At 41.7% G+C, this 24,263-nt stretch overlaps 1 protein-coding gene across 2 annotated transcripts in view; it reads right to left on the bottom strand.

Moving 5' to 3' along the window:
- Positions 1-1,603: 1,603 nt before the first annotated feature.
- The window catches only part of RNF115 (ring finger protein 115), a 48,503-nt gene continuing 25,843 nt past the window's right edge, over positions 1,604-24,263 (bottom strand). The window contains exons 3-10 of one of the 2 annotated variants that reach the window (XM_021003682.2): positions 23,440-23,491; positions 20,716-20,773; positions 13,817-14,028; positions 8,081-8,152; positions 7,606-7,678; positions 6,744-6,837; positions 4,452-4,567; positions 1,604-2,872 (exon numbers count right to left, since the gene is read on the bottom strand). In XM_021003682.2, the coding sequence (XP_020859341.1) occupies positions 2,750-2,872; positions 4,452-4,567; positions 6,744-6,837; positions 7,606-7,678; positions 8,081-8,152; positions 13,817-14,028; positions 20,716-20,773; positions 23,440-23,491 (800 nt within the window). In that variant the 3' untranslated portion in view covers positions 1,604-2,749. The remainder of the gene's footprint in view (positions 2,873-4,451; positions 4,568-6,743; positions 6,838-7,605; positions 7,679-8,080; positions 8,153-13,816; positions 14,029-20,715; positions 20,774-23,439; positions 23,492-24,263) is intronic. The other variant, XM_021003673.2, reaches the window with a different exon arrangement.

Here is a 24,263-nt window from a genome sequence, read left to right as displayed (position 1 = left end):
TGAGGCTCAGAGAGATTAAGTGATTTGCCCACAGTAATTCATACCAGAACCACTGAAAGGAGGCAATTCAGAAGTGTACTGAGGAAGAAACAGGAGCAAACCCAATTCAGATGAATTTGCAAGAGCAGTCCACAAAGAAAAAAAAAGAATTCATTATCAGATCATAGACTTAGACCTTATGTTTGAATCTAACCAATCATGAAAGTCTTTTAAAGCAGGAACAATATATATTAAGCACTTTTCCCTCAATTTTTTGAGCCCTTTTTTTCTGTTAACAGATGCAGAAACCTTAGGCAAATTGTATTAGTTTCTTCCTCTATAATCCTAAGAAGAAAATATCCCTCTTACCACAGAATAAAAATATGGGCTATGCTGGTTGCTCTAAGAACTCACAGCAATTTAGAAGTCAAAAGTTGCGAACATGGAAATGATGATTTTTATTACAAATGTATAATGAAAGAACAGGTTGATGTAGCTCTAAACTGCATTTCTAGACTTTCTAAGTTTTTTACAATGCTCTCGCTTAACTCCATCACCATACCCACCACCTTTCTTCTGGTGTTTAAAAGAAAAGGTTTAAATAGAATGTACAAAAACATGGATACAAATTAATATCTCACCCTGTTGTATAAGTTAATTAAAAAGTAAGCCTTTTTGGAGAGGAGACTAAAAAAGAAATCAGCATATACTCCTCCCCCCACAACCTTTCTTCCAATTCCAATCATCCCTTATAACAGTTTTACAGCAAGGATAACAAGTTAGGGCAGCCATTAGACCAACAGTCATTTTCTTCTCTGTCTGCTCCACTTTCAGGTGAGTACAAAGAGTTATACCTGCTTCTCCAATGTAAACATGATACTGCAATCAAGACATCCACACATTTTGCAAAGTCATTTATATCTTTTCTACAGCTCCAGATAACTTCAGTACAAATGCTGCTTGCCCTGTTATACCCAGACATTTTTTGAAAAAGAAAAGGAAAAAAAATCTGGCTTGGAAGACATGATAGACCAGAAATTTTGTCAGCCAATCAAAAAACAGCAATGGACTCCAAAACTTTAGAGAATGCAGCCCTAGTGAACCCTGGAGTAGCCCCAACATCACCTCCTACCACAAAATCCCAACAGATCAGACTAACACATGGGATCCATGCTGTGCAGATAGTATGCCAAGAACCAAATGGCTCTCAAGGAACTGCCTTCCTTCCCCTCTTGGCCCAAGCTGAATCACACCCTGCTAAGTCCTGCCTTTCATCAATGGCCCCTGTTCCAGCTGCTCTCATTTGTGCAGCAATAGCTCTAAGACAAAAAGACATACTAAAAACAGAGCTATAGCATATGATCTTCACTGAACAAGAAAAAAGAAAGGGAGGAAGAAGGGAGGGCAGAGGCGGGGAGAGAACCAGTAAGCCAAGAAATGATCATGGATTCTCCTCCTAAGGCATCTGTATTTCAGAAGACTCTCCATGGGGTTTGTGACCTCCATAAATAATGCTGGTGTCAGTTTTCCCCAGCACCCAACTCCTCCCCAGTTCCAGCATGGCTTCATGGGCCATCACCACAGCCCCACTATTCCCATGTGACACTTTGAAGCTCCAACAACATTCTTGACCTTCTTCATTTATTCAACATTAGAAAATGAACGCTTCACAGAGCTGTGTACATGTGTATAGGGATGCTCATAGGTTAACAGTATAGGACCTTAAGTCAGATACCTCCTTCAGTCGAGTGCTCTTGGGCCTGGCCACAAATGGTATCACTCCAACAGCAGCAAGAACCAGGCAGAACAGCAAAGGTTTACAAGTGAAATGTGTCTTTAAAAAAAGTTTAAAAATAGACAACATAAAAATCTAAACTCTTGAAGACCAATGAATTATCAAGTACCAATGAACTAGACACTCAAGCAGTTCATGAAACATCCCATTCATTTCCTGAAGAGATGTCTTCAGGACAACAGGTAGGAAACAAGGAACCTCCTATGAGTCGAGGGCAATTATAGACCCTAAATCTAAGAGTCACTTTCCTCTGTCCCTTTAACCTGCTTTAACCCTTTCCTAACAAGGGGACAGGGCAGGGTCCCAGCTAGACTATAAGAATATATCACATTGTCTTCTCAAGGGGAACTGCCGCCTCCTTAAGTATCATTTTAAAAAGAAAAATGAGCAAAACCAAAGGGACAGACTAATAAGCCACTTTCTCTTTCCCACTTTAACTGTCCTTCAATTTGTTCTTGGAAGCTGAAGTCAAAGCTCTGGCTTCCTTTCACCTGACTTCATGGCTAATCCAGCCAGGAAGAGCCAGTTTCATCCAGTTAAGACAAATACTTTATGCCAAAAGGACCATGGGGTTTTGGTTCCACTGAATTTACTTTAAAATACAATGATGAGGGACATGGAGGCTGGGGGAGAAAGCAGAACCTCCATTACAAGGCAGCATGACAGAGAGCAGAACCCTAACTAGACCTTTAAGGAATTTATGTCATTCTGAAAGAAACACATAATTAAGTTTCACAAGTATAAAATCAAGTCATCACTCTGAATTCAGGAATAAGAGAGGCATTCGGCTGTAGATACAATTCCATCTGTAAAGGCTAACTTTAAATTTGGAGAGGGACAGCACTCGTTGCAGTAATATTATGGGTTGGGATTTCTGGTGAGGTTCCTATATCCACATACTATTTTTTTATACAATTTACATTTGTAGTAAGTCTACCACGGCCCCAGCTCAACGGGTCTTGAGCTTCAGAAAGTTCATGGGTCATGTAGTTGGCTGTCACTGCTATAGCCACTGCTTGAAGAGGCCTCGCTGTTCGATGTCTGCCAAGTGGAGTCCTCACCATTTAAGCTCTTCCTGCAAACAGGACACGTGTCATGCTGAAACACACAGACACCAGAGAAAAAGTGAGCAGCCAGATTTGAAAAAAAAAAAGGGGGGGGATAGAAAAAAGCCAAGATGCAATTAAAAGAAAACATATTATAATGAAAAATTGGGGAAGCATAGAGAGCAGTGTTTCTCAAAGTACAGTTCAAGGATGCCCAGGATCCACCCCAAGATCCTTTCAGGGGTCCCCAAGGTCAAAACTATTTCCATAATAATACTGAGATGTTATTGCCTATTAAAATACTTCTTCCTTTTACAACTACATGTGTATGAGGGCAGATTTTCTATACAATTCAACCAAAACGTATCACAACAGACCGAATGCAAAAGCAGATATGAGAATATAGCTATCTTCTATTAAGCAAGACAAAAAGACATAAAATTCTCAATAATCCTTTGTTTTGAAAAATGTAGTTATTTTCCATAAAAATGTTTTATAGATTTTTATCCACTTTAATTTCTAATACAGACCTAACCCACATAAACAAAAGCTCTTAAGGCTAAGCACAGTGCCTGGTACATCATAGGTGTTTAATAAATGTTTACAGATTAAGGGGCTTCAATTTTTAAAGGTGTCCCAAGACCAAAACATTTTAAAACCACTGATATGGAGCATATGGCTGCATGCATAACACCCTGGCCACAAGAGGCAGCCCTGATACCTGCTGTGGGTGCTTAGGCCTCCATCCCAAAAAGATCAAAGAAAGAGGAAAAGGATGCATATGTACAAAAATATTTATAACAACATTCTTTGTGGTGGCAAAAAACTAAGGGAATAACCACCAATTGGAGATATTACAGTGAACAAATTACAGTGACATGAAATGAAGGAATGAAATGAAATTCAAGAGTGCTATCAGAAATGATGAAAGGAATGATTTCAAGGAAAGCTGCAGAGACTCGTATGAAATGAGCAGAACAACTTACACAATAACAACACTGTAAATACAAATCACTCTAAAATACTTAAGAACTCTGATCAATGCGATGATCAACCAGGATTCCAGAGGACAGATGATAAAGCACGCTACTCTCCTCTGACAGAGAAGTGATGGTTCCAGGGTACAGAGTGAGCCACAGATTTGTGAATACAGCCAATGTGGGAATTTGTTTTGCTTGACTATGCATATTTGTTACACATTTGTTAGTGGTAGAAGATTGGGAGAAAAAGCCTAACTTTTGTTCATTGAAAAAAATTTACTTGAAAAACGTATCTGCTGTGAGGCCTTGGGTCAAGACAAATACCTGAGCTCCAACTTTAAGGAGACTTGAAACAGCTGCACTAGAAACCAGACCACCTGGTCATGACTGGCACATACTACTGTCTCTGGTCAAAGCACCAGAGAGAACTAACAGAAACTGGTGGCAAGAGGGAAAAGGCTGCAAATGCCTGCTGCCCTGGCTGGCCTATAAGAGAGGGACAGGCACCCAGCAAGCAATCCTTTTCTGAGCGTCAATGAAGGCTTTCCTCAGGGCCGGGTCAGCGGAAGAGGAGGCTACCATTTTCTTTGGCTCCCCCTGCACAGCACGCACACGCTGCAGCAAAGACCGGGAGCCGGGGACCGAACTCACCAGCTCCAGCCATGGCACGATACAGCTGCTGTGGAAGAAGTGGCTGCAAGGCAGCTGCAGGACTTGCTCTCCGACTGCGTAGTCTTCTTTGCACACTGGACACTCCAGACCCGTGTCTGCAGAGGGAGAACATGTTCCATGAAATACGCAAGCAAAAGGAAGCCGCTAGCATCAGCCTTGTCTTCTCAGCAATGGCATGGAGAGAGGCAAAGTAGAAGCGGACAGTGGGTGGTGGACAGAGCTGCAGCTTTAACCCAAACGGAGGAAGGGAGGAAAGAATCACAGCAGAACAGGGTCTTCTCCAACATAAGCTCGGGCTGAACTAATGAGGCCTGGATTGTCAATCACAGGTTCAATCTAGTTTCAATTATGTTTTCTAACAAAAAGAAAAACCAGGGAAACATCTTCCTAAACCTTGTAGCTGCCGTGTAAATAAAACCTGAGGCTGTCTGCTTCTATCCAGCAAACAGTGGCATTCTCTCGATCAAAAGGAAGGGATTCGCTCTCAGCACATTTAAGGACTCCACGTCTCCAGTCACTGCTCTGTTTTTTCCAACCACCACCATTCTCTTCCCTGCCAGAGCGGCTGACCCAAAGTCCACTGGCACAATGTACAGGATGAGGACCTGACCACGAGGGGGCAGCGTAGAACTGTAATGCAGGCTCCTTTTGGGTGGGCTCTGCAGCCGAGGAGTGTCAGCCACAGATGAAGGACCTAGGGAAGGGCAGGCTGGGGCGGCATGAGCATGAAAGAGATGCCACCCTCAGCAGACTCCTTTCTGAGTGTCTCCTAGCTATAGTTCAAAGACAGGTGGCAATGGTGACCCAAAAGGCAGAACCCCTCCCAAAGGGAGGTGGCTATCATGTCCCCAAGAGCAGAACTCCCCAGAGAGCGCTATCCCCATCTCCACAACAGCTGAAAAGTAGGCCTCCCCACATATTACCTGGGAGAAGCAAAGCATACAGGCTCTCATGTTCACTCTTCTTTCAATATCCTCACTGCTAAGACCCCAGTCTCTGCATCTCTCTCTCTCTCTCTTTCTCTCTCTCTCTCTCTCTCTCTCTCTCTCTCTCTCTCTCTCTCTCTCACACACACACACACACACACACACACACACACACACACACACACACACACATACGCACGCACGCGCTTCCCCTCTTACCTGGATCACTCTAACAGCCTGCCAGTCCCAGCTCTCTGACACCAATCTCTCTCCCATTCCACTCTATCTACTATGCCCAGACTAAGCTTCCTAAAATAAAACATTCATCGCATTACTCCCTTATACTCACTGCCACTGACAGATCTTATTACCTTTACTCAAAACCCAACTTGATTAAAGGTATACTTTATCTTCCTTCCCAAAACAACCCCCACCACAAACTTCCCTCTTTCTATTAATTGGGCTGTCTAGGCCCTAAACTCTTTTCTCTCAAATCTACTTGACATCCTGTAACAGTTTCATTGTTTCTTTCTTTAAAACGTCTCTAATATATATACCAACTCTTTATCCCCACTGCCACCTTGCTAGTCCTTCCAGATAATTAACTCTTCCCCCTTAATTCATCTTACCCAGGGTATCAGAACTCTCTTCCTATAAGGCAGATTTCGCCTTGTCTGGTTCAAGAATCAGCAGCGACTCCCTACTACGGCCTACCTCAGCAATGAAGCACAAGCTGCCCTGCCTGGCTATCAAGGCCTTCATAATCTACTTATTCAAACACAAGCCCTAGCCAGTTCCTTCACACCATTCCCCTCATCCATCACTCCCATTCTCACTTGTGACTTTGTTCGTGTTAACTCCCTTACCTCCTCTCAACCTTCACATTCAGCTCAAGTCTCACCTCCTCCTTCATGCCTTTTCCAACTATCCCAATACGTCCCCATCTCTAGGAGATTCCGCCATCTTTGCACTCCGCGTGCACTTGTGTTGGACCATAGGGTACTGATTGTATTCACGTTGTTATTAAATTGGGTCACATGACTGCCAACTAGATTACAAGCTTCTTGATGCAAGGTACCATCTCTTATGCTTGTCTGGGCTCCCCAGATAAGCTATCACAGTGCTAAGCACATAGCAGGTACTTAACAAACTGCTGGTCAAACAGCACACTGAACGGAAAAGCCATTCTCTGAAACATCTCTCCCTACCTATAAACATATAGGACTGGTGGGGAACTATGGGAATATCAGCCTTACCAAATGGAGCCTAAAGATTCTAATACAGGAAAGTTACAATCCTGAATAGCAAAATGAAAAGAAGAGAACGGATAAGAAAATTAACCCACCGACTTGTTCCTGAGTTACTTTCACTGTTGGAAGAGAGGTGATCTTTTCTTTATCAGCTGGAGGAGGACCAGTGTTTTCCAACTGTCCTAAGAGCTGCAAAAGAAAAACGCAGACAACTTAACAGTTCCCTAGAAGGTGGCTAATACAGCAGAAGGTAGATGATGGTGTTGCTGGTGAACGTATTAGCTATTTTGACCTTTACAGGACTTTGAGAAACATAGGTTTTCCCCCTCTTGCTCTAGAAGCTCTTAGGTTTGTCTTCCAGAGCATCAGACCAGGTTGATATCACATCACAATTAAGGTAAGGGGTTTGTCACTGCTCAGTTGAGACATGATTGGGCCAAAACTTCGCCACATGATAACTTACAAAAGGAAAAGGGGGACATAACATTAGTGATGCTATAAATAAGATCACAGGCTGGTTCACGGTAAAAGCTACTGATTGGCAAACCTCATTTACCAATAATTGGAAAGGAAGCTAGCAATGATGGAAATGGGAGGAATGGGACAACTGTTCCCTGATTTTGGCAATCTACAAAGTCAATGACTAAATTCATCCAAATACACCGGACCCCCCCACACACACACTGCTTGTTACTAGAGAACTCCCCTTTCACTGGGGTTTAAATATCATCTTCCAGGAAATCACTTAAACCCCAAAGGAAAGTGGAAACCACTTTCCAGACACAATGTGCCACACCTATTTCTTGCCAAATGGAAAACTCAGATTTAGGCACTGGGAAAAATTGTAAATTGTGGTGACTGCAGGGACCACCACAAAAGCAATGCTACAAAGAGGAAGGGAAGCCTGGGACCCAGGGAACACATAGAGTAGACATCCTCACAAAGGCAGCTCCTCACCTGGGTGACAATGGCGTCAAGACCCGCCTGACCCCAGGCGTAGTCCCCGGGGTTGGAGTGCAGCATCCCACTCCTGCAGATGGGATGAGACAAACAGCATTAGGAGGGGTCACCTTGCCAAGCCCCAGGAAGTACTGGCAAAGGGACCCCATTCTGGGGAGTCACTGCTCCTCCAAAACCAGCTGGGAATTTCTCCAATTGTGTAAGTGAAATCAGATGGGTATAAATGTTTTTCATTTCTAAGGATTCACTTTCTACACTGAATTGAGCACAAAAAGGCAATTCACCATACGTGAGATAGAGGACAACAGCGCAAAAAAAAAAAAAAACTCAAACCAAACCCCACCCACCTGAGTGCCAGCCCATCCAGACGCTCGCGTTCAGTTGCTCTCTTCATCATGAGAGCAGCACAGAGACACAGCCTTGAAAACGGCATCACTGAACACAATAAAGCAAGAGGCAGGTAGTCACTTACCATGAAAAAGGGTGGGGGGAGCCAGGAATTGCTGAGTTTGCAAAGAATCCTGCAAAGATCTGTTGTATTATTCTATTAGAAAAGAGGGGGGAGAGGAAATTACAAACAATCAAATAAAGCAAGAGAATGAAGAAAACCCTCTTCTACAACCCAAACTAACAGAAAAAAATGCTAGGGGGAACCTAATAGGTCCCCCATAAAAACAGCTGTCCAATGAAACCATTACTTAAATAGTAGCAAAAAACAAAAAACAAAAACAAAAATATAGTACTACACTAGAAATTCATCTGGAGATCTTCTGCATTGTTGTAGTGGTTGGCATCCTATAAAATTGATCCAAAGCAAGATTTTAAGCCGCCATAGTCACTGCAGAGAAAAGTGCCAAACTCTAAGAGACTGGCCAAAATCCAACTGCATCTCAAAATCCTTGAGCATCCTATCCATCACCCAAGGATGACCCTTGTAGCTTCAACTCAATAGCTACTTCCTAGTCAACACTGCTGGACATCTCCCTATGTGGAAGTACCTGAACTGTCTCAGACCAAAGACCTGGCTGGCTTCACTTTGACCACAGGGGTAACACAATTATTGCCTGTGTAATCCATTAATAAAGGCTTATGGTAATTTAAGATTACAAATTTCTTTGGGTTTCAAAGAATCCCAATTATTCTCACTCAATGAAATAAGGGAAAGTCCCCTAGATTTTCTTACCAAGTCTGTACAATGTTGCATTTTACAATAGCGTGTAATTATTATACTACACCCACTCCATCTTGCCTAACTTCGGATAAGCTAATCAGCTGAAATCGCATCACCATGCTGCCTGACTCAGTCTTTGAGCACCTTCTCTACACCCTCAACCACCATTCCCCTCAGACTGGAGGGGAACACTCAACTTCTCCCAAAACCGTCCTTTATAGAAGGCAGGGCCTGGGTTTTGCAGATCACCATACTTTCCACCTGCTGCTCTGCTTGGCCTCAACTCCACTGAACAAGATACCCCTCAGGCAGTACCATCTTCCCCTCTCCCCTCCCCAGCTTTCCTTCCAACTAGATTGTTCTCAAGAGAGAACAGGGACTGTTTTCTTTTTCCAATTTATATCTCCAGTGCTTAGCAGCTTGCCTGGCACATAGTAAGTGCTTAATTATATGTTTCTTGAATTGAATAGATAGTGTAACATCACAAGTTTAGCATCTCTGTTAAAATTTCTATAAGAAAACATTAGATTAATCAAGGTTTTCAAGTTCCGTTTCCTGGGAGGCTAGGGGCCTCCTTAAGGGCAGGAAGCCTCTCACTTTTGTCTTGGTCTCCTCAAAGCTTAGCACTGGGGCCTGGCTGACAATAAGTTCTTGATAGATTAATTGCAGCATATGTTGAAGCACAAGTGAGTTCATTAGACTAGAAGGGATCAGAATTAGGAAACTGCTTCATTCTGCTGTTTGTTTTCTGCCAAAGAGTGTACCTGCATTTCAGAAGTTATAGGCCAAGGCTGAATAGTCTATACTATTAAGAATGCAAAGCTGACATCATCAACAAGGGCCAGAAAGGTAGTAGTGATAATAGCTCGAATTTATGAGGCACTGAGAAACACAAAATGCTCTACATAAATCATTACACTGGACAATGGGAAAAAGCGCTCATTACTAGTACGTATATAAATGAAGCGAAAACGCTACAGCATTGAAGAAAGCATAAACACTGCTCCTGTAACTATAACTTTAAATCCAACTCCACAACTGATTTCAAGAGCACAAAATTCTGCTCCTCCCACTCCAACATATCAGAATGGTATACAGGTTTTCTAAAGCCATACCAGAGGAGTGCAATCTGTCTAGTCCTAAACCATATTAGAAAATCTTCAAGTATAGGTCTGTATATCTGTCATTCCAATTGAAGATAGGTTCATCTTTGGAGAAGGCTCCTCAGCATAAAGCTGTTTACCATGCCACAGCAACTCATAAGCCTATCTACTCATGCTCTCTTTGTTGCAACAAAAAAGTGGAAAACAGCAGAACAAATTATACAAAAGTGAATACCATTCATGATTATGAACTTGGCTTTCTGAATTCAGCTTCAGAAAGCCGATACCATTGTGCCCTAAGAAATGACAAAAGGAGGGGCAGCTAGGTGGCACAGTGGATAGAGCACCCTGGTCCTAGAGTCAGGAGGACCTGAGCTCAAATCCAGCCTCAGACACTTGACACTTACTAGCTGTGTGACCTTAGGCAAGTCACTTAACCCCGACTGCCTCACCAAAAAAGAAAAAAAAGAAAAAAGATGAGTTCAGAGAAACCTAGGAAGACTTGTATGAACTGATTCAGAGTGAACAGAATCAGGAGAATAAATTGTACAATGACAACAACATTGTAAAGACAAAACAACTATGGAAAGCATGAGAACTTTGATCAATGCAATGATTTATGCCACACCTCCTGAAAGAAAGGTGATGGATTCAAGAGGCAGAATAACACATACATTTTTTCAATGTGGACAATGTGGGAATTTGTTTTGCTTAACTAGGCAAATTCGTTACAAAGGTTTTTTTTTTTCCTTTTATATTAGGGGAATGGGGTGGGAAGCTAAGAAAATAAATGCTTATTAAATGAAAAATTAAATAAAAAGACTTAATAACCCTGATCCATGCAACAATCAACCATGATTCCAGAGGACCAATGAAGTATGCAACCTACTTCTTTACAGAGGAATAATGGACCCAAGATAACATTGTACATGACCAATGTAAGGATCTGTTTGGTCTGACTATGCATATTTGTTATGATGGGTTTTTTCCCCCAATATGAGGGGAAACTAAATGCTTGTTTTTAAAGTAATTTTAAAAAAAGAGAGAAGAGCAAAAATTTTTTTTTTCAATTTTAAAAGATTATTTAACTTACTAAAGCACAGAGAAATTATAATCTGCATCCAAAGAAGTGATGCCTGCCATGCTCACAATGATAAATTTTAAAATCCTGGGGAGTATGATTCTATTGGATGAAATACCTACTGAGTTTCCTGGCATTACAGACCACTCAAGTGGCACTGTTAACTTGAAAAAGAAAAGGGAGTATCAGTAAGGAACAAAGGAGTCTGCTTTCTTTTTTTGTGGAGAGAAAACATAATAAGGTTTCAAAGAAGGACTAGGCTTAGCCTGGGAAGTTTTTTATGCTGTCACCTACTGATGTGGTAGAAATTCTAGCAAGTAAAAGGCTTTTCAAATTTGAATTCCACCTACTCATTTGCTCACACAAGATCACAGATTTCGATACGGCAAGGACCTGAGAAGTCACCTGGTCCAGTGCCTTCATTTCACAGAGGAGGAGGCTGAGGTCAGGTGACTCGCCCAACATCCTCCAGGTAACAAGGGGCAGAAGTGAGAAATGGAGCTAGAGCTTCTGACACCAGCCCAGTGCTCCTCCCAGCACACTAAGCTGACCCAGCTCTCACAAAGATCTCTCACAGCATGGCTTTTTTAGGACAAGGAACCAACCAGGCATTTTTTTCCTATTATTTGGCAGTTAGTAAAATCTACAGCAAAATATTTTGATATCAGGTTATTGTTGGTTTTTTTTGAGTAGAACTTTATCTTCTAGCCTGAGAAATGAAAGTCTCCTACTAGTAATTATCAGAAAGGAATATGTGAATGCCTCTATGCCTCCATTTCCCTGAAGAGTTGGTTCCAAATTCCCAAAGTAGACACAATACTCAGACTATCCAGACACAACCATTAAGAATAAAAAAAATCTTCCGAATTTGTTCTGTCCCTTAGGTTTGCCATTCTATAACACAAGAGGAATGATAACTGTTTAAGGGCAGGTAGGTATCACGGTGGACAGAGTGTTGGACCTAAAGTCAGGAAGACTCAACTTCCTGAGTTCAAATCTGGCCTCAGACACTTACTAACTGTGTGATCCTGGGCAAGTCACTTAACCCTGTTTGCCTCAGTTTCCTCATCTATCAAATGAGCTGGAGAGGTATCTTTGCCAAGAAAACCCCAAACAGGGTCAGTGAGAGTCAGACATGACTAAAATGACTGAACAATAACAAATGCTTAAAAAATGTAAGTGAGAGACATCATGATGGAGTAGAAAGGGTGGAGAACCTGGAGTCAGGAAGATCTGGGTTCAAATCCTGCCTTTGACACTTACTAGCTGTGTAACCCCAGGCAAACCACAATGTCTCTGAGCTACAGTTTCCTCTTCTAGAAAACGAGAATAACAATAGCACCTACCTGACATGATTGTTCTAAGGATAAAAGATAAATGTACGTTAAGCATTTTGCAAACCTTAAGATGCCTCATAAACGGATTTTATTATTAACATAGTAGAATTCCAATGATCTCCTTAATCTACCAAAACACAGTTGATCTGAGTCTTCAAACAGAAAGCCAAATATATCCCTTTCATTCATTCAATAAACGACAACATGCAAGGCTTAGGAAGTGAGATCACAGTTGAATAAGACTCAGTCTCCGTCTTCAAAAAAGTATTATCACACCTACCAAGACACTGCAGAAGAAATGTATTTTGGGGTGATGATACAAGCGGAGAAAGGTGACCACAACCCACACTGACACTACTCTGCATCGAAGGAAGTATGGAACCCAGAAAAGGAAGCTAGCTCCAATGATGCTAAGATGTTGGTGGGCAGAAGGGTGATATAACTAGTATATTAAAAGATGGTGGTGATAGCGGTGGTGGTATTCAGCCTTTTAGTCATGTCTGACTCTTCGTGCCCCCATTTTGGGGTTTTCTTGGTAAAGATACTGCACTGGTTAGCCATTTCCTTCTCCAGCTCATTTTTCAGATGAGGAAATTCAGGCAAATAGGGTTAAGTGACTGGCTCAGGATCACACAGCTAGTAAGTGTCTGAGGCCAAATATGAATTCAGGTCTTCCTGACTCAGGCCCAGCACTCTATCTACTGTACCATCTAGCTGCCCATTAAAAAGTTAATGGTATTAACTATATGATTAAACTGTCTTCATTGAAGCAATCAATACATAATATGTAACAAGTGAAAAGTGAAAAATCAAAATTAGAATCACTTTTAGTAGTAAAACCTCAAGGAAAAGAAATTGTTGGTCAATAAGATACAGCAGAAAAAGCCACAAACTTGGGAAGTCAAAAAGATCTGGGTTCAAATCCCAGCTCAGCCACATACTACCAGATCTCAGGCAAAACATTTTCAACTCCTCTGGGCCACAGTTTGCTTCTCTGTACAACAGGAGCTAGATCATGCATAAGCACCTTTCCAGCTCTCAACCAACGATCACTGCAGGCTTTGATACGAAGTCCAATTTGTTTGTTTTGTTTGTGTTTCATTAACTAAGGACTGAATGAGATAATATCTGTAAAGCATTTAGCACAGTGAACACATTTATTAAATGCGTAACTGTCAGGACCCAGATGATTCTGAGATGAAAGGGCAAAAGGTGATAGGGCATCAACCTCGTTACACTGAAGCTAGTACTGAATATACCCATGCCAGAGGTCTTTAGCTCCACCTCTATGCTATGCTAATGAGAACCCAAGGCATTAGTTATGCAGACAGCAGACACTTCCTTCTTAAGGGACATGAATATTGAGCTACTCTGGAAAGTGTCTCTTATCACACAGAGAATCTAAAATCAGTGAGCCCTAGGAGGGGAAATGGTATACAGCCTCATTCTGCAAGATGGCCTTGAGAACAAAAATAATCAAAATTGTTTTTAAAGTGTTTTTGAGCCTGACACTTACCCTTCAATTGCTGGGGACCGGTCAGGTCGAGAACTCCCCCGAGATCGGAATCTCCTAGTCATTGGCAGTCTGGGTGGCCTGCTGGGTCCCCAGAGATCTGCATGGGTTTGATGACCCCGTTCATTGTCTCTAATGTCTTGATCCAGTGAACTGCTACTCAGAAATGGTCTAAAGTCTGGGAAAAACATTGTGTGGTCCAAATGGTCCCAGAGCTGGTGAAAGTCAGAGACAGAAAACAAGGAATGAGACAAAAAACAAACTCAAAACTTGATAATTTTCCACCTTTAGCAGATATACAAAGGTCTACAAGGTCTTCCCAATTTCATGTAAAAGCAGATTTCATACACATGAAAATCATAACTAAATAAATAAATTAAGAGCCGAGACCACAGCTACACAAATTTCTTTTCTAACATCTAGTTCACATTCACATGCCTCTTAACCAGTCTCACTCTTAGGATTTAATATGCGCTAGAGGCAATAACAGACTCTAGCTAAGTATTCACCTAGTCACTGAGGATTAAACCTCATCTTTGACTCTGTATGAGAAGAAGATATCATCTGTGTATTCCACTGTATTACAAGAGCCCCAAATTTTCTTCTTTCTCCTCTCCTAAATACTACAGGAATCTCCTATAGTAAAGTTTCTGTTTCTAAATATGTGTCTATATAATAAACTCCTTTGTTCTGCATGTAAAATTACCATGGAAATATTAAAAATAAACAAATTGTGTGACCAGGGTTAAATAGTTTTAAATGGAGTTTCTATAGAACCTAAAAAATGTCTGGCAAATCATCTAAAATTTAAGTAATTTTCAGAATGATTTTTTTCAATTATGATTCATTATGTAATGTCCTTCCTCTTCACTTACACCCCCCCACACACACACTTTGCGTGCATAAAAGGTCACGAGTACAATGTAAAACCAGCCCTGGCCTCTTAAAGGCTACACCAGCACAGAACAGGGCAGTTCTGACAGATTCTACCCAGCCAGACAAGATTCAAGAATGAGCCCAGGGCAGACTGCATTTCTGTTGTTTGAGGACCAACCCAGCTAAGTCTGCTGAAGCTCACCACCCGGCTGGAAACAATATGATGGATTTAGGGACCAGAGCAGTTCCGGAAGGCCATCTAAGGCCAGGAGGATTATAATCTGTGATGCAGGAAATATCTACAGGGATGACATATGAGAATTTGTAAGGAATTGGGGGGGGTGGGGGAGAAAGAAAGAAAGAGAGAGGAGAGAGAGTTATACTATGTGGAATATCCTCTCTTTCTCTCTCATGAACATCCACCAAATCCTACTCTACTCAGAACACACCCCCAGGCCCTGATTCCTAATACAGGTCTACTTCAGTCTCTAATTTCCTCCCTCCAGAAAGCATCCCTTAGCTTCAGGGATTCTTAACTTCTCGTGGCATGGGCTAGTCTGGTGAAGCCTATGGACCCTTTCTCAGAATAATGTCTTTAAATAACTGAAGGAAATACTTAATTTCAGTCAGAGGTCATTGACGACAAAGATTTTTTTTTTTCCCCATCCAAGTTCACAGGCCTCCTGAAATCTATCCGTGAACCCTTTGGGGGTAGACTGACCCAGGTTAAAAACCCTTGCTCTACTTCTAAGTTGCTGCTGTTTGGTCACGTGCAACTCTTTATGATCCCGTGGACCACAGCATACTCGTACTGTCTGTGGCTTTTTCTTGGCCAAGACACAGCAGTAGCTTGCCATTTTCTTCTTCGATGGATTAAGGCAAACAGAGGTTAAGTGACTTGCCCAGGGTCACACAGCTACAAAGTGTCTGAGACCAAGTTTGAACTCAAGTCTTTCTGACTTCAGGCCCAGCACGCCATCCACTGAGCTATCTAGCTATTTCTAAGTACTTCAGGCAAACAGCAGAAGAATGTACTCCAACCCTTACCCAGTCTTGAGACCCTTCTTCAGAATCATTTGGGGGACTAACAGTTTCAAATTCAGGAAAGCTGGACCAGTTTCCTTTTGTTCTCAATGATAACTCACTCCTGGTGACTGTCAAGGATCACTGGCTTCTGGTCTGAAAAAGGAGGCTAGAACTTTGAGTCTCATTGTCTGGGATCTTCAGTGAACCCAACTCAACTACACTTGTCCTCAAGGGGAAGCAGTATCCCTTGAGCAGTTCCCTCCATGGTGTCTGATTTCACTCCACGCTCATTTCAACTGTAAGAAGAAATTCATCCCCTCTGGCATGAGACAAAGCAGCTTCACAACTGTACGTAATAGCACAACACAAAGTGACATCCACTGTATTTGCAGTTTTAAAAATACAGGGAAAAAAATATAGTTTATGTCAGAAATCCTCCCAGTTACAAAATGTCGCAGGATTTTCCCTGAGAAATAGCATAACTTGGATAGAAAACTCTAACATTCTCCGTCCCCCACTCAAAGTACCAAAAATGTCCTTTTCAAGCTTAATCAAGTACTCTTCTATGAAGATTTTGAGTAGGAAACAATTTCTTGAACTGTCCCTCCAACTTCTCACCAAATGCCAGGTTGTCCCTATGACTTTGCACTTGGCCCTAACTGGCTAACTTTTGTCAATGACTTGCATGAAGGCATAGACTGCAAGTCTAACAAATTTACAGAGGACACAAAGCTACAGTTTACTTAATGAAGCTGGATTAAATTTGGGACCCCAAATGATTTTTATATGCTGGTTTGGATGATGTTAGTAGCACAGAAATGAAAAGGAATAAATGTCAAGTGTTCTAATGTGGCTTCAAAAAGTCAACTGAACAAGTGTGTAAGATGGGAGACATATAGCTAGAGAGCAGCTGATATAAAAAAATATCCAAGAGTTCTAGAGGATTTAGAGCTCAATGTGCCAACAATGTGATGTGACAAGCCAAAGAGCTAAGCTTCTTATAGCCCAGGCTGTATTAATGGCAGTATGATGCCCAGGGCAAGGGAAAGAGAGCACAATGCACTCTAATCTCATCAGATCACATCTGGCACAACATGATGAGGTGCCACACAGCTGGAAAGAAACTGATGAGCTAGAGCTCATCACAAAGAGGAGGACCAAGAGGGTGATTCGACCGGGACCCAGGTCCTAGGAGGACTGGGTGAAGGACCTGGAGAAGATGAAGGCATTCTTGCATCATCTGAAAACAACTGGGTAGGAAGAGGGACTAGCTTTGCTCTATAAGGAAAAACTTTGTACCAGATCTAAGTCAGAAGAACTGGGTTCACCTCGCACTGCTGTGTAACCTTGGGCAAGACATTCATCTCTTTAAGGCTCAATCTCTTCAATCACTGGAAAACTTCAAGCAGGGGCTGCATGACTAGGAATTGCAGTTGTTTTAGATAGCAATTAGGCTAAACGACCTCGTAAGTCTCTTCCAACTCTAAGCTTCTATGATTTAGATTATTTCCCTGAAGAACCCAGTATGTGTACTCTGCCAAACCCAGAGCCCTACTGGACTAGCTGTGGTTAGCAATTCTCTGGCATACCCCCAACCCTTGTGCTCTCCTAACCTAGAAAGGCTAGGTAATAAGAAAAATATCTGAGAACCAACTATACCAAGATCTGCCCAAAGCTCCCTACAATACAAAGGGTGCCCCTCTCTCATATGATCATCTATCCTATCAGGACAGTAACAGCCACCTTGGCTCTGAAACAATACACTGATATGATCTCAGAGTCTTGGTTGACATTTCTCACTGGCACACATAAACAGTCAGCCACTTTCAGGAGACTGACAAAGCCCACATGGAGCTACAGGCTTAATTCCCTGGGCTTCTCTTTCATCAGTCATTCCAAATGAGATAAAAGAAAAATCTCAGGACAGCCTCCTCTAGTCTCCCAAACTTCTATAAAGTGATGGTACTTCTGGGCCACCCTCAGTTACTCTTCATACACTTCTCAAACATTGCCTTTCATCCAAAAGGGATTTTTCCCTTCTCTTAAAAATCCAAAGCTGGTTTTGTTAATAGTACTCTGTTCATTATGTGAAGGGGTGAGTCACTAGCCTATAGTCTGGTCCTGTACATGGACAACAATCACTTCATAACATCACCTCTTGTTGAGGCAAGAGGGGAACCACTGCAAGGTTTGACCACAGGGCAGCCTTGGGACTTATCCTACACCCCTCTTTCCCTCAATCCAGTGTCCATAAACTGTTGCTTTTTAAAAATATGTATTTTGGCAAACGTATTTCACTTATCACCTGGTAACACAATGCAAAGCACAGAGTAGGCACCTAATAAAAACTTCATTGTTGGGGGTGGAGGGAGGAAGAAATCCCTTTTATGGTCTTGTCTGGATAATTTAAATTTTTTAGAAATGATGGCAATGAAATCACAGGACCCCAATGAAGGGCAAAATTGGGGGGGGGAAAGAACATAACTGAACAGGGTAATCAGGTGTCCTTGTACAACTTTATCAGTGCCTTAGGATCACAAGACTACACATCATAAGACTCCACACTACAGACATGCGGAAAGGCATAATTACATTCCCACTAGAGAGAGAGTACATGCCCCAGTCTTGAATCTAGCATCAGTATAGTTAGGAAATTGACTCACAGATATAATCTCCTTACTCAGTGCCTCTCCTGGTTTGTCTGAATCATACCGGCTCACCTGACAGACTGATCTGTTCCTATTTATCCAAGAGAAGAGTAAGATCTTAAAGGAAAGGAGAAAAACAAATGAAATTTCTTCTCCTCCTGTGTAACCAGCAACTGATTGTGTATAACCTGTAGTATCAAAAGCGACTGATGAAGGAGACAAGAATTCAAATAAGCCTCAAGAGGGCTGACAACTAACTGTGGGACAGTGTGGAGGCAGAGGGTGAAGAAGAATCTCCAAATCCATTAATTCAGCCTTTTCTCTCCCCCTAGGCACTACAAAAGAGAATAAAGAGGGAACTTACAAAGGACAGGATCTTTCTAGATATGTGAACCAAGGGAATTCAATCAGTCAATAAGCATTTGTTAAGCTCCTACTTGGTGCCAAGCAGTGGTACTCAATGACATTCAAACTGGGTATTTGGAAGGTAATCTGAGCTCACAGGACAGAGTGGTGCAGTGCTAGGCTCCCAAGTCAAGACTACAGTTCAAATCCTGCCTCAGACATCAGCTATGTGACCCTGAGCAGGTCAACTAACCTGTTTCAGCTTTAACAGGGATAATGACAGCATCTCCTTCACAGGGTCATTGTAAGGATCAAAATATCTATGTAATGCTTTGCAAACCATAAAGTGTTATATAAATGTCAAGAAGGCCCTCTTAGAATCAGAAGACACTCACACAAGGTGGAGTTTTGGGACTTTGTCTTTTATTTCCTTATATTCATGAATTTGAATTTGAGATTTCCTAGTAAGTAGAGGACTGAGGATCAGGGTGACAGTTTCTTAATGTTACTATTCTGCTTGCTCACCATGTGGAGGCTAAGATACCCACCGGCTGGTGTTTATGGAAACATTTAACCTTAGAGCTGGAAAGACTCCAGAGGTTCTAGACTCTACCCCTCACTGGAAGAATGAAGTCCCTCTACAACATCCCCCCACAAAAGTGATCATTCAGCCTCTTCTTGGGCACCTCCAGTGACAGAGAACTCACTATTTCATTAGGCAACCCGTTCCATTTCTTGAAAATTTTAAGGAAATTTTTCTTTATGTTTAACCAAAATCAGATTCCATATAATTTCCATCCAACTGTCCTACTTGTGGGCTTTGGGGGCTAAGCAGAACAAAGCAAAACTCTCTTTCACAGGATAACGCTTCAAATATTTGAAAACTGCCATTGTGTCTCTGCTGGCCCCTGCCCCGAGGAGTTCTCTTCTTTAGGCTAAACATCCCCAGTACCTTCAGTAGATCCTCTTATTCTCTCAAGTCCCTTCAATTCTCCTTTGGATGCGTTGTGTAATTCCTCCTTAAACATGAAACTCAGAAATGAACTTTCTGGCCGCTAAGGAGACATAATGTGGCACAATACAACAGGAATTCTTTATTTTAAATTAAGCTTTCATCTTTTCTACTTCTAGCTTGTAAGCTCATTATGGTAATCACAACTTCAGCAGCTACACAGGACCTGAGGCAGATACAGGAGATAGTAGACACAGTAAAATAGAAAGAAATCAGTACCTTTTTCCAGGCTAGGCTAGCCTGTGAGGTGGGAACTAAATGGTTAAAAAAGAAAAAAAAACTTGGGAAGGGAGTACAAAGAAGAGATTTCAGGGCATTGGGGAAAGGTACAAGGAGAATTACCACACAGTTAAATATTAAATGATATACAAACATATAGAGTGACCTCTTATTTTCAAGTCACAATCAAGTTCCTTTTTTGTAATAGGGATGTATAATCAGACATGTTTAAAACCTTTTGGAGACCTGAACCCCAAAATGTTTATCTCCTTCCTTATCTCCCTTCCAAACCTCGACTCTGCCAATTAGCGTGTGATCTGGGTGCTAAAACCCAGCACCTACATGGAACAAGCAGCCTACTTCCTGATGACCAGCGCCAAAATGTGTTAGTGGAAATAGCAGCTCATCTTGGGCTGCACTAATCGTTACTGCTTGAACGCAGGTCAAGCTCATTACTCTCAAACCACCATCCCGGTGTCCCAAAAGTCTTAGCAGGGCTTTAAGTAGAAGACAGTAAGAAAATCAACACTCTAGCCCTGAGTGGTCTCTGATGTGTGTCAGGGCTCAGATATTTTCTCTGAAATAGAGTTCTTACTGGAATTCAAACAACCAAAGCTCCAGACACCGAAAGCCAAGCTTGGCTCTCAAACAGGCCACATCCTGCCTCTATTTTTCATGAATACACTGCTGTTGGCTCTCCTATGAACTGAATTTTGGCTCCAGTTTTGATCCAGACAAGCTGCTCAAAGAACCCCTCCCATGAAAACAAAACTTACCTCTGCAAACTGCGTGGATGTGCTGTCGTCTAGGCCGCTGCCACCACTATCTAAAAAACTAAGGTGAAACAAGAGTGAGTAGTGATCCTGTTCCCAGAAATAAGTTCCTCTCCCAGAAGCTAAATATAGATGGGGACACATGAGAGCAAAAGCCTGATAAAGAAAAAAAAATCACCACATGGCAACTGCAAAATTATAAGGAGCTGGAATGTAGGTTATTCTATCAAAGAAAACAAAACAAATTAATGTCAGTACAACAAACATAAAAATCAAAATAAAGCCAAAGGATGAATGGGAGGAGGGGGGAAAAGACAGGGTGGAGAGAGATCCATTGTCAAGCAAAGCAATTCCCTTTCCTTTACACCAATGAAGCACTCCCCTTGTCACATTCTCATCAACTGTCCTGCTTACCAGCAGGAGAAACAAGCTCCGGGGCAGCCAGAACCAAGATTTTGGCTGGGGCTAACATCACTCAGTAGTTTACCTTACTCTGAGACACAATATGCTAAGCAGAGTGACACAGGTGCATGAATGAACATTTCAAACTATGCCCATGGTGCTTGGATCACAAGAAAGGAAGCACTGTGCACTGCACAGGAAGCTGCCCAACACCTTTTTTCCTTTCCTGACAGGAAATCACTGGCTGGAAATAAGAGGTCCTTAATATGACTCTACTTCATGACACACATCCCTCCAGTAATCACAAAACAACCTGATAACCTATACTTCCTATCCTGCAAAAGCCATCTGACCAAAATACCCAACCCACATCTTCACTTTGAGCACTGTTATACCAAGCTCCATCATCTCCTGAGCTCAGTAATGGGAGGCTAGGCTACATATAAAACTGACTGGCAAGAGCTGAAACTTCTTTTGATGCAATAACAATAATTTCTCATTCAGTGAATTAGAAACTGAAGCCAATGTCCAGTCAACTTCACCAACATGGAATGTACTTCTCCTTAAAACACGCTATGTACTTTTTTCCACAATGGTCACCCACTCCTTGCTATTAACATTCCCCCACAAACCACTTCCTATGGAGACTTCCTTTTACGTGATATTCCCTCAAAGGGGATGGAGAAAAACTAGAAGCCCTTATTCTTACATAATTCTCATCATAGAGTCTCCGTCCCTTCAAGAAGTCATCATCGAGCTTTTCCTGACCCCTAAACCACTGCAAAGAGGTGGGTGCGCTATAATCACATAATTTAAATAGATCTTCCTTTGAGGAGAAATAAGGTAAGGACCACAACTCTCAAGAGTTCTACTTGTTGTTTTACTATCTAGAAATCTATCTTTCCAAATTCCCATCTAAGATAATACTAGGCCCCTTATTGGGAGAACAAAGTCCAACACACCAACCTTCCCTATACACAAAGCAAATGAGTCAATGAAGCAGCAGACTGAAAATATAAGATGGTTCCATGTTTTAGTACCCAAATACAGAATATGAAGATACATATGAAAAGCTACTTGACCACAGGAAGATGTCTCTTTCAAAAGTTAAACTGACTGGACTTCAAGTGATGCACAGGCCCCAATATACCCACACTTCTTCGGTATAAATGACTGCATGAATTTTCATGCCTCCTTGGAAATAAAGCAATTATCGAGGGTGTCCCAAAAAATCTTAATGTAGCTTCATCCTTAAAACTGTAGTTGTTACTTAAAACACAAGACCCATTTTTAACAACCATAAAAAATATATTTATTTACAGGGACTCATGTAATACAACCATCTATGGCAAGAAGTCAGCAAACTATGCAAAGGAGCTAAGGAGGTTAGGGAGCTAAGAATGTTTTTTACATTTTTAAATAAAATTTCACAGGTTTAAAAATGTAAAAAGCATTCTTAGCTTAGGATCGTACAAAAACAGGTAGAGGACCAGATCTCGTGCTCTTGCAGTAGTTTGCTCAGCCCTGGATCTACAGCAAGTAGATAAGGCCTTTCAAATTACTGTATACGAAACTAGGGTGTTTTAATGACAGGTCAGAAAAAGAAAACCTCCTTGCTGTTACCTAGTCAAATATTTACAGACTAGTAAGGTTTGTGACCTTTAATCCATTCTTCCTCCAACAGCTCCCCAACCTAGGGGAAGGACTTCATTTCACAGACCGATGTCCTTCTGAAGTCACCATACCTCACATTTCAGCAGTGTTTGGGCACAGCAGTGCCTACACAGCTTTACATTCCATTTACAAACTGAAAAGTGGGCAGCATTGTAAAGCTAAGAGAAGGTAGAGCCATGAAATCATAGTTCCCCAGACATCCAACTCTTTCATCTCTACTGTCAAGCTAAACATTGTCCTCTTTAGGGTGGGTGCTTGCCAATGAAGGTCTAAAAAGAATTAACTTACATGTTTAAAAAAAAACTTTAAAAAATTAAGCCCATTCACTAATAATCTCATTAGCTGATATGGCCTTAATGCATGCAAAGACACAAGTATCTGCATCAGCACTGGGTACATATGGAATACAAACAGAAAGTCAGCCCAAGTTAACATGCCGCCCACACGCTTTTCTGATGTCATGCTAGAATGCAGGTTTAGCTTTGCTAAAGCTGCTTCCTCAGAATTCTAGTTATGGGAATGGTGAAATCGTAGGTCTGTCCTAAACCGAACCCATGCATCAAAGTGGACAAAGGATGAGGTCAAAAGCTCCAGCTGATTTATGCACACAATTTCCACTCATTAGTGAAAACAAACCAACGCTGTACATACTGTAAGGCGGTAATTTTCCCCTGGGTTTGGAGGGAGCTTTCAACTTTAGATTCTGCCAACAGCAACAGTAAGGAAATTAACAACTCTCATTAACTGTGAGTGATAGGGTGCCACAATACCTGTGAGCTACCCTCCGAGCTGGGAGGCTCTGGGTTCCAATCCTGACTTGGACACATCCTGGCAGCATGACCCTGAATAAGTCTCCTCTCTCTCAGTGCTCAGGATGACTCTCTCCTAACTACAGGCTGTAGAGAAGGCGGCAACCTGCACTGTGGGATGGAGGGTACTCACTAGCAGCTACCAAGAGGATGAAATCAGTCGTTCAGTCCCTATCCCTATCCATTAAGAGCACACCTTAAGGTTCTGCAGGACTCAAAGGAAACAGATCTGAAAACACCATCTTGTTTACTAACTGGTGAGAAAGAATCACTAATTCAACTATCTCATCAGTGACTAACTACTCTAGCCTAAAAAAGCCAATTTCTAATTATTCTGAGTTTAAAAGGAACATGACAACGATATTATTTCCCCTGGGGTGAAATAGTTCTATTAATATAAAAAAAGAAAGTGCATGTTCCTAAGATATTAAGCCCTAAAAGACTGGCATTGTTCTTCCCCTTCCAACCAATTTCTACTTAGTCCACCACATAAGGACAAAAATAAATGTCTTCTCAGATTTAATGACAGTCAATCCTTCTTCCAGGGACTAAAAATGGAAATCTGTTTCCCTAAACAAGCTCGAATTAATTTGATCCCATTACAGATAAAGCACATTCCTCTAAAGTATCAGCCAAAGGGAGGAAAACATGGCTTCTCCAAGTAGA

This window comes from Phascolarctos cinereus, unplaced genomic scaffold (genome assembly GCF_003287225.1).
Source record: "Phascolarctos cinereus isolate Bilbo 61053 unplaced genomic scaffold, phaCin_HiC Scaffold_5;HRSCAF=322, whole genome shotgun sequence".
Taxonomy (NCBI): Eukaryota; Metazoa; Chordata; class Mammalia; order Diprotodontia; family Phascolarctidae; genus Phascolarctos; species Phascolarctos cinereus.
Note: the sequence above shows the minus strand (reverse complement) of the source record. Positions and strands in the feature narration are given on the sequence as shown.